General features: G+C 44.9%; 1 protein-coding gene across 1 annotated transcript in view; it reads left to right on the plus strand.

Annotated features, from left to right (window-relative positions):
* The first annotated feature begins 735 nt into the window (after positions 1-735).
* The window catches only part of ESRRB (estrogen related receptor beta), a 38,397-nt gene continuing 23,980 nt past the window's right edge, over positions 736-15,152 (plus strand). The window contains 3 exon segments of the mRNA XM_030949659.1: positions 736-802; positions 804-1,146; positions 10,730-10,846. Of these exon segments, the coding sequence (XP_030805519.1) occupies positions 749-802; positions 804-1,146; positions 10,730-10,846 (514 nt within the window). The 5' untranslated portion in view covers positions 736-748.

Genomic DNA, 15,152 nt, shown 5'->3' on the forward strand with positions numbered 1-15,152 from the left:
GAACTGAAATGGTGATGTTCTTTCCATAAATTTTAGAGTATAACCCCTCTTTAAGAAGTGGGAGTTTGTGTGGCCATGCAAAGGCTCAATACTAGTAAATAGAAGAAAGATTAAGATTTAAGACTGAGCGGATGATTTTTTGAGCAGATGATTTTTCCTTCTGTTTCAAAGCTCCTCTTTTAGTGATGATAGTGCAGCAGGGCAGGGTAAAGGGTGAGATGTGGTGAGAAAAGGAGTCAAACTTGAAAATTAACCAAAGACTTCTGTATTACAAATGAAAAAATGAAAATCCAATCTGAGCAGGTCCTTTCTGCAGAATATGCTACTGAACCTCTTGCATAAAGCTAGGACAGCCCATTCTCTACCAAACACCTTTTTCACCTGGTCTGCCACAGGCAAGCTAGTTTCTTTCCGCTGTCTCAGGGTAGATGATGCTCTGGGTAGACTGTGCTTCATCAGCACTCATGACCCTTCCCAGCACTGCAGCTCATGAAGAGCCTAAAATTATGATCTACACAAAGAGCTTTGTCTTTACCCTAGTGTGAGTCTGTGGGGAGCAGGTGGGCTGGTCTTAGTCAATTGTACTGATATTCCTCAAGAAGAGCCTGCATGGGGTTGAACTTCCTGAGCCAACTGGAGTTGGACTGAGGTGGCAAAAGGAGGGCTCTCTCTTGAGTAAACCTGGAAGCAGGTTTGGCCAGGTGGTTGCTGAGTGCCTTTGCTCTCTCCCTGCAGGCTGCTCGGCAGAATGGCCACGGAGGAGCGGCACCTCTCCTCCAGCTGTGGGTCGTTCATCAAGACCAGAGCCCTCAAGCCCATCTTCCGGCATCGACGCCATCAGCCACCACAGCCCAAGCGGCTCCTCCGACGCCAGCGGTGGCTACGGGATGGCCATGGGGGGCCACCCCAATGGCCTGGACTCGCCACCCATGTTCAATGGCACGGGCATCGGCGGCGGGTCCTGCCGCAAGCGCTACGATGACTGTGCCAGCGCCATCATGGAGGACTCGCCCACCAAGTGCGAGTACATGCTCAACGCAATCCCCAAGCGGCTGTGCCTGGTGTGCGGGGACATTGCTTCGGGGTACCACTACGGTGTGGCTTCCTGTGAGGCATGTAAAGCCTTCTTCAAGAGGACTATTCAAGGTATGGTGGGAAGGAATGCAAACTGAGGCATTCACTCCATAGAAATAAAGGGACATGGCCCCAGACATTGCTGAGACTGCGGTGTCATATAAAAGGGGGAAAGGGAGAATGAATGTAATGCACCTAACTCTCCATCCTTTTGTGTGCTTCCTCTCTCCTTCTGCTCAGTTCTGGTCCTTCCAAATCAACATGGACATGGAGTTAGACTATGTGATAGTAGGAACCCTTGCCAATTCCATGCCTGACTGGCTACAGATCTGGGTATCTGGACTAGTGGATCTTCCTGCCTCTTCTAGTGGCACTGATACTATGAGAATGTGGCAGCTAGTGGAGTAAGGCCTCGAAAGGAAGTGCTTTGCCTTCTAATGGTATTTTAAGGCCCATTTGAAGAGCAGATGCTTCTGCCAAGAGATGGAATTTATGTAGACATATCTGTACCTTGAGGTGAAAGCTCCAGCATTACAAGAGTAGAGAAATTCTACTGTCCTACTAGTCCTGATATGTAGCAATGAACTCCATACAAACCTCAGCACAAATCTGGACAGAGAACTTTTGTGATAGTCAGTCTTTTTCTCCTTTTCCAGTTTCACCAACCTTTTTCATTAAGATGCATATTCTTCGAAGATAAAAAAAAACTAGGCACTGAAGAAGATGAAGTTTTTGTCAGCCACACTAAGGATGAGCAATTCCTCAGGTGATTTTGAAAACCTCAATGCACGCATGTGTAGATGAATTGCAGTGCGTTGCTCCTTCATGTACAATTCACATATGAGGAGCATGGCTATGTCCTGACTGCCAAAAGTGTGCTTGCAGATGTGCACATGTGCAGCTACAATATAATCAAAAGCAGGAGTGCATCCAAACATCTTCCAATATCCATGGATGCTTGGGTATACTTATATACACATGGCCCACGTGAGCAAACATGCCTGGATGTACAGATACTCCCTTTATTTCCTCCACTAACTGGGAAAAGGACAGGATCATTCATCTGCCAGTGGGAAGTGTATTGGGTTTGCCCAAGTATGGAATGCTGACTGAAGGCAGCTCTACAGTTAGCAGGCAGCTGTGCACGTACTTGGCTGTTGGCTGGGGTTAGTCCACCACATCAATACTTCCTTGCCTCCTGTGAAATGAAAGAAATGCACATGTGGAGAGACCACTCACTTTGTTAATTGAATGGATCTGATTACACTCTGTTGCTGGGGATGTTCAACTCTTGAGCAGTACAGGGTGCAGTTTATCCCAGGTCTCCGCAAAAGTCACTATATCTATCTTGTTTTCATAGATTTCAGATATCTCTCTCCTTAATGTCAAAATCCAGCTGTGGAAATAATTACTGATACTTCCTTCTTTATTATACCATGGCCATCTCTAGAGCATTGGCCTGTTCCCTGGTAGGGTTTCTGTGATTTGTCATTGCTGAAACTCTGTGATTGAATGTGAACTTTTACTTGCATTCCTGTCAGCACTGACTCCATCCCTTCTCCAGCCCTTGGACCCTTCCTAGTGTTTCTTTTAGGCACATCCAGGTGCTCGAGCAGGGACAGGGTAGCACTCTGAAGCAAAGTCCTGGTGTCTCCTAATACAGGGAAAGACCAGATAATTAACCCTTCATGAAAGTGATACTGGAGGACCTCTGTGGCAGAGCAGAAGAGATCTTGAGAGGGAGAAAAAGACATAGGAACTTTTGATTCTCTCTGAAAACTCTTCAAAAGAAAATGCATGGCAGCAGAACATGGAGCCTGTATCAACCAGGTGATATGCTGACTGAATCCCAACAGGGGAGAGTGCTTCCCTCCATCTTCCTTTCCCTAGCAGAGCCATATTCTTTCTCCCTGTGGTTCCCTAATTGATTGCCTGTTAACATGTAGCAGACGGGGGGGAAAGGAGTAAGTGGAAATTTCTCTCACGCTGTCATCAGCTTGGGCTGGCAGCTGAGGTACTTTTATTCTTTATGCTTTTATTCTTTATGCTTATACTTTATGCTTTTATTCCTCAGAGTGTGAGAGTCAAGTGTGCTGTGCCTGAGGGTAAGCAATTTCAGCTATGGAGCTGAAGGCTGAGCCCAGGGAAGTGGGCAGCAAACAGGTCTGCAGAGTTTGGTAGAGTGAAGAAAATGCACTGTTCCCAGGGCTCTGCTGCTGTGGCTGTGATATCCAAGTATAGCCCTGGGTGTGCAGGGGAAAGGATTTAAGGATCAAATGAAAGAGGAGGCAAGTGGCAAGAGCATTTCCAAAAGGTGTTTATCCTGCAACTCTATTATATTCAGTAGCTGTTTGAAGCATCGAACAAAGTGAAACATCTTCATCCAGCACTGATGTAGGCTTTGCAGAAAGGATGCAGATGTGTATGTTGTACAACTGCTTTCCTAGTATCCTAGTACCAAAACCTTGCCACGATTCAGTATGTGGGAGTGGCATTGACTCAGTGGTTTGAGCACTGAGATGGAGCAATGACCCCAGGATTTCCCAGATGCTCAAGAGATGAAATAGGTAAATTCATCATCAGGCTTTTGTGGTCTTGGACAAGCCACTTCACCTCTCTGTGCTTGAGTATTGACAGGTGAAAAACTAATGAATACTGTGATCTCGGGGTCGGCTGCTTGTTCTCTGCCCCCGAGGTGAGTTGGGTGGTCCAGGGAGCGACTCCAGGCTCTGAAGAATGAGACTGGACTCTTTGCTGTTCGGTCTTCAGGTTGTTTATTAAGTCTTATCTACAAAATTTTCTCCCTGGCAGACAGAGGTCTGACCAGCAAGGCAGCCACGACGCTCTCCGCCCGCCCCCAAGGCTGCGCCGTCTCTTATACCACAAATTACGTATATCATATTTACCTTTACCTCCCAATACCTATCACCCATGTTAGACAGTGCACCTATATTCTAAACCAATCCCCAAGTGCTAACATCACAGCAGAAGATGGAGGCCAAGAAGAAGAAGGAGAAAGGCTGGACACACCCAGTTCCCTCCATCTTGCCTCCTGAACCCCCATACCAAAAAACCCAAAATCTTCTTTTCCAGCCCGTGATAATTTCACTATTATTCTACCTAAACTGTTGTGGCTTGCTGATCTTCATATAAGGTTGGTAATTTGCTCCATGGGTCATAATCAAAACCACAGGTGTCTTGGGCTCTGTGACAGGGTCTCTGAGACCCCTAACAGGGGTCCTGGTGTCCTGGACAGCCAGAGGTGTGTCCTGGGTCCCGACACTGTGACAGTGCTTACTCTGCTGGCCTTACACATGCATGCTGCCATAAAATGGATCTAAATCCGTGCTGAGTTACTAAACTACTGCTGCCCTGTCTAGATACCCCTCATCATGAAGCAGAGCTTCACATCAAGTCCCACTTCCAACTAGCCCTGCCCCCTCCCCCCACTACAAATTACCCCGTACCTTTTATGTTTTTTAATCTATTACGTTTTTTTAAGCTGCATTAGCTCAGGTAAAACCTGCATATCTTGAGGCAAGAGTATCTTGCAATGGCCTTTTGACTCCCTCTGCTGCTCTAGCAGCAGCAAGAAGAAGGGACATCCAAGCTGCAGACCTTCTTTAAGCATGAGGACTTTTTTGCAGCTGACTTTCACCTGGCCAGGTGAGGCCAGGTTGTCATGGACAGCACAAGGGCTGCTGCTTTTCAAATGATGGGGAGAAGATAGACTGAGAGCCAGCGTGGACATGGCGGAATATCTCTGAGGTCGCTAATATTGCTGTGTGGGAGTTTTCTGTCAGTAGGATTTTTCCAAAGAAAAGTGGAGTTTTTATCAAGTCAGATTTCCTCAAGAAAAATTTTGATGATAGGAAAAAAAAAAAAAAGGAAGGCAGGAAAATCTAAACCATTGATTCCCTTCTAGCTGAAATGGAGTGTTTGGTTTTCCTGAGCTAGGACAGGAAGACAGGATCAACCAACACACCCTTAACCTGTCCCACAGATTATGGGCAAGTGTCACACCTCTGTCCTTTCTTATGTTGTGTTACATTGCCCAAGGATCAAGGCCCGGAAACCTGTGTGGCATTTCCACTTAGCAGAGTTGGCAATGCTTGAGACAGAAAAGTGAAAACCTGAGGCAAGATGAGAGAACACATCCCTGGGCTGCAGGTCTTTCTCTCTGAACATGATATTTTGAACCCCAGGATTGTATTTCCCATGCTTTGAAGCAGTCAGAAATCCTAAACTGACCTGAAGCATCTTCAGTCTCAGCTAGGCTGACAAAATTTTAATCCTGTTTCTCTATCATTGTACTGTTTCATGGGATTATATTCTAGTAGCAGTTTGCATTTACCTCGCCTGACTGTGAATATTGTGGAATGCGCAATCTAGTGCAGATAGGAGAGAATCTGGTTTCAGACATGTTTAAGTGTGCTGCCATTGATGCTTAAGAGAAGTCTGATTTGAAACAAAAGATTTCATATTGGCTGAATGTAAAGGAATGGGTCTGTTACATCAAGTATAGTTTTGGATGGTTATAAATAAAAGCTTTTTAAATTTCTGTTTCATGGAAATCCTAACTAATCCTTTCATCCAAATTTAGACAAAGGCAAATACTGGATTTTTTACAGGATAGAAATTCTCAATCAAAGTCTATTCCTTCTCTTAATAGTTTGCTCAGTAGGTAGAGCATTATATATCAGTCAAATATATTGTCATTCTCTTTTGTTCATTAATTGTTACAACTAGTAGGTAGTTTTGCCTACTTTGAATATTAACTAACAGTGCTGTGTAACGATATGAGTCCTTTATTATTCAATATACTCATGACTATAACTACCTTGCATCTATTTTTCATCTTCATATGGTGAAAATAAAGGCTATTTCTAAAATGACCTATTATTATAAAATAAAAACTCAAAGCTCAGCAAAACATTGGAGATTCAGAGAAAAGAGACACATTTACCATCATCTTCTGGATAGGAAAGTTGTGTTAGGCAAAGTCCCTCCATCTGTGGATTTGCAGCTTGAGTCTTGCAAGCTTCAAGCTGAGTGTAGCAGCAGAACTGCTGTGTTGGGATTCCTTTACACCAATAAGGGGCTTAAAAGGTGGATAATGCAGCTCAGAAGACTTGTAGGGATTTTTAACAGGCTTGTAATACAGTCTTCTAGGGCTTTCTGCTTCTTGTTGTGGTGCTTGGAGTGGCTCCTAGGAAGAGGAGTGCTTGACAGAGCTTTTCCTGAGCAGAAGAGTGTTACAATCCACACTCACAAAGGAGGTTTTGTGTCCCTACAGTAGCATTCATATCAGCTGGCCACTATCCTGTCCTTCTGTCCTTCTCAGAAATGTGCCTGCTACTTTTCAGGTGGGAGTTCACAGCTTTCCAAAAACTTCTAAAACTTACCCAGGGAAAGTGCAGTATTTAATGATCTAGTGCTTGATCTATTGATCTATTCACAGATCAGTTGAATTTAAAAAAACATCTTCAGTGCAACCTCAGGTCTATTAATCTAGTGTTTTCTGTTTGCCTCAGTACATCTGTACAGTGACCTCTGTGCAGAAGGATCTTTTCTGTGGAAGTTCTGTAAAATATTTCTGTGTCTGAAACCCTATAGACAAATCTGCTGCTGATAGGGAGCCCCAGAACCCCCATCCTGCATGCTTGTGCAAGCAGGAGGATGATTTGAGTGAGGTTTTGTGAAATGTCCAAGCCTTCTTTTGTGAGCAGGAGGCAGGTGTGCCACCCTGAGGAGGCAAACAGTGCTGGTGTTACACCTATATGTATCCTGATTTCCTTGCAGCATCATTTGAATCCTTTTCTTTGAAAGCTGAGGCTTAAAAAATAACCCTTCTTACTTCATGCAGATCCCTGGGAGATTTTCCTCTGATTTTCACGAAGTACCTCTCCTCACATCAGGGCTTGAGCTATGATGCCTCAGCTAGAAGGACTAATTGAAGTGAAGAGCAATGAAGAAGAAACAAGAAAAAGCAAGATGGGCTTTTTTTAGCATTCAGAATCTGAAAATTATTTAAGCAATTTATTGGCTATTTTTATTCAGTCTTTCCTGAGTTTCCTTGCAGAAAGACTTTCTAGAAAGGTAGAATCAGTAAGCAGGGAGTAGCTTGTGTCCCCAGTGCTGTACTGATTTCAAGCTCTGTTCCCCTGAACCTTATCTCTAATTTAAGCAGGAGATGGGTGGGATTTTTCTGTGCTCTCCAAGATCAGGGAGGCATTCTTGTCTTCCCAGTCCATCCTGTTCCAGAGAGGTAGGGTGAATATAGGGTCTCTTGAAGTTTTGGTGTACAATTTTCAGGTGCTACTAATTATATGTGCAGTAGAAAATATGTTCCAAATTGTTTAACAGACAGAGGTCTAATTTTGCAGACAATAGGGTAGTTTTGCAGTTCTCCAGCATAAAAAAGCATGATCTATCACTTTAACAGTCCTTTGCTGTTTTGTAGCATCTCTCATCTAAGGGCTTTAAAGTACAGTGACACCTTAATGAATAAAGACTCACAATCTCTCCAGAAGGTAGGTTTGGTGTTCATTTCATTTTGCAGATGAGCAAACTAGGACATGGTGAGGAAGTGATTTGACCTCCAAGGCTTAGAAGGAATCCAAACTCTGATCTGTTCGCCTATCACTTGATTTTTGAAGCCATTTTTAAGGTAAATCTTGTGCCATGGCATCGGTGAGGTTCTACCATTTTTTTAAGATCAAATGTAAATATTTTCTAAGTAAAGGATATCTCTATAATAAGCAACAGCTCAAAGCAAGGCCTTGTCTGTTGAATTATCCCCTTTTTTTCCGCTTCCTTCTGGGGCACATAATCTACAGTTCATGACACACAGAGACTTGACTCACATTTCATAGTTGCATACAGAGTTGTCCATGTCTGTGTGCACCTTTGTGTGCTGACACTCTTCTGCAGGACTTTGCACCATCCCCAGCTGCTGCAGTGAAGGGAAGCTCTCTCCGAGGCCCCTGTGCTGGCAGCTGGGCTGGTGATGTGACTGCCAGCCACTGGGAGGCTGTTGGAATTTCGATGAGTTAATCTCATCACTTTATCACAGGGCACTTACAGAAATTGCTGGCAGCCAGCCCCAGGACCCATAAAAGAAATTGAGACACAAAAAAAAAAAAAAGAAGAAAAAAAAAATTCGAGAACTCTGGTAAACTTTTGGAAATGAGAGTTTTTTTTCTGGTCGAGTTCTGCTTGGGTAATGCTGATTGTGCCTTCCCTAGTGATGCCCCTGCTTTCTGCAGTAATGGCAGGCATTGCCCCCAGCTGTGGCTCTCAATCTCTGCAGTGCACAGCATCTTTTGGGGCCTGATATAAAACTCCCAATGCTTAGCCTCCTCTGAGGCTCCTTTAGCAATCATGATCCCAGCACAGACATGTCTTTGAGAGCTGCTTATTCGAGCTGCACATGGAGTGTGTATATGGTAACCGGTACCTACACACCTCTCACATTCTCCATTTAGTTGTGGTGTAGGATTTGTAGACTCTTTCCAGCCTATGCTTGCTAAAGGATCCAGGGAATAGAGGCATGGGGAAGCCTGGGGATCTGCTTGACACTATGGAGGGACCTCGAGCTCCCAGATGAGAGCTGTCACTGTCTCCCACTCTTATAAAGGCTCGGTATCCTTACTGTAGTGTCACTGTGTTAGGGCGCAAATTTTTGGCTTTTGGACCACAAAACATGAAATCTAGCATCTCTCCAGAGCTCTGATCCTGTCTTTGGTGAGAAAGGTTGGCATTCAAACAAAGGCAAAAAAAAAAAAAGTGAGACTGTGTCTGAGATTTTTCCCAGGTTTGCTCCTACTCTGTTCCTTCCTGTGTGGGGCAGCACGAGAATCAGATCATGAGATCAAGGCCACCATACTCATGGGTCTGTAATGTGCTGGAGCTCTGTGTCTAGAACAGGAATTGGTTTATCACCTTGAGATCTAGCTTGAATCTCAATTCCCAGCTCTCTGAGAATGATGATACATGGCTGGCTATTGAAATTCAGATGCTGCACAATGACGAAATACAGCCTGAGTGGAAGCAACTTGTGCCGCACACTCTGCTCTTGCTGACAAACTGAATTTGGGGGCAGATGAGCAGTGGTGACAGGAATGGGGTGGCTGGGCTGAAGCTTAGGGGGAAGTTGCAAGTCTTATGACAAAATAAGAAGCAAGAGGAAGAATGTTTATAGCTAGTAGGCTGACCACCTTTAGGCTTTGGGGGATGTGTGCCCCTGGAGTTTCACTCAGCACAGGCCAAGAATAATGAGATAAATCAAATGGTGCTTTCTTTCTTTTGATTCTGTGCTTTGTTTTTCCACTCAGAAATCTAGGGGACTTTCCAATAGCTTAGTGAACCCCAAGGTCTATTTACCACCCCCAGAGATTGGTATGTTTCAGATTGTTGATCTTTATTTAGAGGAGGGAATGGTCTTGCACAAAACACAAAGATCCATTACAAAAGTAGGAATAGAAATCAAGTCTTGTCCCAGTATTACTAAACTGTAAACTATACTTCTAATCTGATGCTATACAAAGTCCATATTGTGTGTTCTCTCAGCTCTTACCTACATTTCTCCCTAGAGGTCTGATTGAACTCTCAAACCTCAGTTTCCTACTCTAAATCATTAAACCAGCTTTTCTATTGTTCCACTCATGTAGAGCTTAGGTACCTTTTTCAGTGCTACCTGGTTTACCAGTAACTAGACTGCCTTACATGTATTGTCATTGTCAATGCATCCATGCCAAATTTAAATTTCTAGCCCAGCTCCACAGCAAACATTGCCCAGCCCTCTTCAGAAACATCAGCTCAAAGTGAATGGCAGGATTCTGTTTGTTGTCTTCTAGTACTAAATAATTGTTGCCTTACACTGTGATCCAGCATAATTCCACTTACATCCTTTTATCAGACCCTTGCATCCATGTTTTGGTTATATTTTGGCTTATAATAAAATGTGATGTGATTAGAAATAAATTTGGGATACTTCTTTCTCATTTTGTCTTATAGGCAGTGTTGAGGGGTGATCATAAATAAAAGGGAATGAGGAAAGTGGGAAGAGGGAAAGAATCCTGTGCAGAGGATGAGAGCAGGAACACAAGGACTAATAAAATAAAAATGTAAAGATTGCACAGAGAACCCATGTTCATTTTACAGGACATGTTACCCACCTTTCTCAATGCAGACCTATTGCTTCCCTGCTACCTGTAGTATGCCAGCTGGCAGGAGGAAGCAAAGGAGAAAATGCTGTCTCTGAGCTCCCTGGTTGCCCAAGCCGGACAAGAAAGGGCAGGTGACATCCATCCCATAGACATGGAGCAAGACTGGCAGCAAGGGAAGTTCTAGTAATGTCTGAACTGCTCCCACTCTCATCCCTGGACTTCAGGGAACAGGCCAGGTTTCAAGGGTGCAGCACAAGGGATGATGACATGCCTGGAGGACACATGCCTGAAAGCCCAGCACTGCAGTCATCCATCCCCTTGGCTGGGTCAGCAGGGTATAGTCCCAGAGGATGTGTGTGAGTGAATGAGCAAACATGCAACATTTACAGACTGATGGCGATGGAAATATCTGGGCACTGCAGCCTGTCCCTGGATGCATGGGGAGAACATGATTCCTGGGTGACCATGTCTGTGTTTGCTTTCAGGGAACATTGAGTACAGCTGCCCGGCCACCAATGAGTGTGAGATCACGAAACGGAGGCGCAAGTCCTGTCAGGCCTGTCGCTTCATGAAATGCCTCAAAGTGGGGATGCTAAAAGAAGGTAAGACAGAGACAGAATGAAAATTTTTCTCTGTCCCGACAGTGCCTGGGATTCCAGACACTACAGAATCTCCCAGGCTAACTACATGCTTGCCCTCTTTGTGTTTCTGAATGTATCTTTCTACAGGCTTTGTAAGAGAGTCAGGATGGGCAGTGACCAAGAGGGCAGTCCAGAGAGGAGAGTGGTTCTAGCCAGTGCTCTCATGCTCTGTTATTAAATAACTGGAAACTGGTGGTGCCAGACTCTTTCCTTTCCCAAAGGAACTCTGGGCTGGAGGGTGTTTCTCTTCTTGTACTCTAGTAATTTTTTGGTGTTGAGGAGGAGAGACTCTTATTGCTAGGTTGGCAGCATTTCATAAGGGAAGGATGGAGTTAATGCATAGCTGTGGCACAGTGTGCAGTGAAAATCTGCCTGCATTACCACTCAGGAGACTTTCTGAAGATGGTTGGTAGCACAGGTTTGTCTGGGAGCTGTGGGTCCCCTGCCCTGCATACTCAGTCTGTGTTTTGCTCAGCCTATTGATCTGTTCAGCGCTCTTTGAGCAGTGTTCAGCTTCTCTCCTGTGCTGTTTTTCCTCCCACACCCCCCTTTTCAATCCTTGTCCATTCAAGAGGAACCACAGGGAATTCAGTGGCAATTAAACACATTCTTATGGATTGACTTTAAAGGTTTTTTTCCCTTGGGTCCCTCTGGGAAAGGCAGTGAGGGGAGGAGGGGAAGGAAGGAGAAGCACTGCACATAGCCCTCTGCATCACTATGCCAGCAGAGCAAGGTCCTCTCAGCTTAACCACAGCTGCTGGCTGTGGTTATGCATGAGTCCTGTATGCTGGAGCCAAGATGCCAGCATACAACTTTATTCCAGGTCACAACATCACAGCAGCTGGTAATAAATTGTACAATGTCAGTTGAGTGTGTATTGCTCACTGGAGCTCTCTCATTTCTTGAGAGGCAGGTTGATGGCAGCCAGTGTTGTTAAGAATGTAGATTAGACATTAAACCCATTTTGTTCTTCGATGGATGTGTAGTTTCTGTGGTTAAATATCTGTCTTCTAGAGCATACCAGTTACCACGGGAGGAGATACAACCTTCTGCAGTTTGGCCCTTCCTGACCTAGGTGTAGAGGTGGTAGACTCAGAGCGTCTTGATCTCCTACTGGGAGGGAGGCACCTACTTTGTACTTAAGAGACCACTGGAAACCTGCTTCTCTTCATGTGGTAGTTCAGCGAGGGGATGTATCCCACTACCCACTAAAGCCAATATACACTGGTGACACTGGCTTTAGTGGCAGTGCAGGTTGTTAATGCGCTGTAGCCTATTCATATGAATCCCAAAAAACAACCTTAAATGCCTGTAGTGGCTCCAGTCATCCTGCAGAGCAGCAGCACAGATTCAGGCTTGCTGGCTGCCAGTGTCTGTGCTGTCCTGCTTCTGAGCAGCTGAGCCTCTTGGAGCTGGCAGCTGGGGGAGCAGTCGCAGGAGGCAGTGCTGGCTGTGTGCTCAGGGCATCTCTGCTTCCAGTTCCAGGAGTTCAGCACTGTTCAGAGCAGGGTCCTGTGAAGGGTTTTATGTCTTAGCCTCCAAGTTCTGTGAAAACAGTTAACTCCTTCCAGACCAGAGTTAGTCTGGAAAGCAGTGTAAATTCACTCACACCGTGCTGTGCCTGAACTCCCAAACCCTGTGGGATACTGCCCGTGGCAAACTGAAATTTGACTCTATGGCTGCTTTTGTGCTGAAGTGTATTCAGTTAGTTATTCATATAGGGATTGATCAGGCATCATTAAAGTCACTGGGGAAGGGTGGTTTGCTATTGATGTTAGTGTATCTATGATCCTGCCCATAATATTTAGAGCTGTGGAAAATACAGCATAAAGATTTATTGATAGCAATGGGATACAAGAGCACATGATAATATCAAGAAGAGCAGAGGAGACTAGCAATCTGCAAATAGGGCTCCTGTGTCCTAACAGAGAGTGGTCAAGTGATGTTGGGCAGGCGTCTTTTTTCTTTCTTTTGCTCAGTATCCCAAGCTGAGAAATAAGGGTCATACTGCTTTGCTTTGCAAAATAATTGTGAGGACCAGTTAGTTAACTTTATGTGAAGCTTGGTGGAAGCACAAAGTATTAGTATACAGAATTCAATCAATAAACATCTTTAAAAGCCAAATCCAAGAAGGGAGAAAAATGGTGTCACACGATTTGGTCTCCACAGAGCCAAGAGTTTCTAGAAAGAGCAAATCCATAATTGTTTGAATTGCTCAAAATGCAGAATTGACAAGGGATTTCAGATTAGAAAAGGTTCAATGGTCTTTTCCATCTCTGATCTGTCATCCTGTTAGCTCATCCATCCCTTTTCTCTGCCAAGGCACAAGTGTTCCCAACTGTACCATTCTAGTAGTTTAACTGTTTTTAAGAATCCCTGATGTTTTAGTTTCCCCAGAAACCCTATTCTGCTGTCTCCAAACTCTCATTAGGACAAGATGTCTCTTGATATTTGGGTTATGATTATTTTTCCTTTTAATGGATCCCCTTTCTACTTTGCCTTGGTGTACTTCTCTCATCATCCCTGGGTTCATGCATGGCCAAGGTTGCTAAGCCATGTTCTTTGTCCTGCTTGACTATCAAAAGCTTGGAGGAAAGCAGTCTTTTGGTAAAAGGCAAGATATAGAAATCAGTTCTTCTCTTCAGTTTTCTCCTTGATGTCCTTGGGCAAGCCACTGGGCTTGTAACTCAGTGGGGATGTTTCTGGGTAAAGAAACTATGCTTTTGCTCAAGAAGAATATGATATTCCATTAGTAATTAGTTAAGGGCTTCATGATTTCTTCTCATTTTCCTGATTATTGTTGCCATACATGATGCCATCTCCTGCCTGCTGGGTGTGTGGCATTACCTTGTTGTAGAAGCAGAAGGCATCAGTACTCAAAGATGGCAAAAAATAAATAACCATGACTTCAAGGTCTGCTTTGCACTTGAAATGCTCAACCTGATGCTGCAGGAGACTTGAATCCTCCACTTGGGGACTGCATATAAGGGTCACCAGACATCTCTTCTCCCTGCATAGGCTGCAGCTGGGCAGAAAGCTGTGAATGTAGCCCTTTAAGATCCAGGGAGACTGGCCCTGACACAGACATGCAGGTTATTCAGGCAATGCCAAGTGAATGAGGATCAAGACAGGAAGAGAGCCAATGGAGCAATCAATAGGTGTCTCAAATATCCAGGCCACTTTCTTTAAGAGAGCTCTGATCAATGTATTGCAACAAGGGAACTGCATGAACACCAGAGTTTTGCTGTCTCAGGTTCTCCTGGCGTGGTGCTGCAGAGCAGGCAAGACTCACTGGGGAAAGTGGCAAGCAGAAAGCTCTGCCCACGGAGCCCAGCTGGCTCAGATGTCTGAAGTGTTGGCCTGTCTGGCTGTCTGTCTCTCACTTTCCCCTTCCATCTGGAGTGTGCCCCCAGGGAGCATTAATTAGCCCTAGCAGGCTCTATAGGAACCTGCTGAATCCCAAGTCCAGCATTCCAGCAGACTCCAGTCCCAGTGTTCATGTAGGGATGCACTGTCCCCAGAAAATCTGTGCTCTGCTGCTCTTTGCCTTGCTGCACCACCAGCCTGCAGGCAGTGGAGATGGGCATCTTCACTGCTTTGTCCAGTAGAATTGCATATCCCTCTGCTCTGCAAAAGTCAGGGAAACCAGTGATACTGCTCACCCCAAATGGGGAAGATTATGTCTGGTGTGGGGGGATGGCCTGTGCAGGAAAAATGTGCCCTACAACTTGCAGTGGAGAGGCATTGTTCAGAGCTGGCAATCCTGGGGTTCGTCAGGCCCATGGCCTCTCTTTGCTCCCTTCACTGTCTGTCTTGTGCCTCCAATGACTAAGTGTTGTTCTTTAACTGTGGGCCCTACAGAGGAGATCTAGATCTTCCTGGATTTCTGGAATGATAGACTGAGAAATTTCAGCAGTTTGGCTGCTCAAAACTCTTTAAAAAACTCAGTATACCTTGTCAGTTTTAGGAAGAATATACCCTTGCCATTCACGCTCCAGACACCCACAACCTTTCTGTTGTACAGCAATTTCTTTGTCTTCAAGAGGCAGATGTAATTTCAGATGACACAATGCTTGTGTATGTGGGCTTAGAGGTTTCATTTTGGACATTGGTTGTCTGGTTAAACATGACCTCACAACTTTGCCCTCCACACCTCTGCTGCCTCTCTGAACCTGGGGCACCCCGGGTCCTCCAGAACCTGTGGCAACTCCTCTTCTCTGACCTTGGTATCTGTAGGCCTGTTTCTTCTGTATTTTCTCATGCCTCT

This window comes from Camarhynchus parvulus, chromosome 5 (assembly GCF_901933205.1).
Source record: "Camarhynchus parvulus chromosome 5, STF_HiC, whole genome shotgun sequence".
In the NCBI taxonomy this organism is placed as follows: domain Eukaryota; kingdom Metazoa; phylum Chordata; class Aves; order Passeriformes; family Thraupidae; genus Camarhynchus; species Camarhynchus parvulus.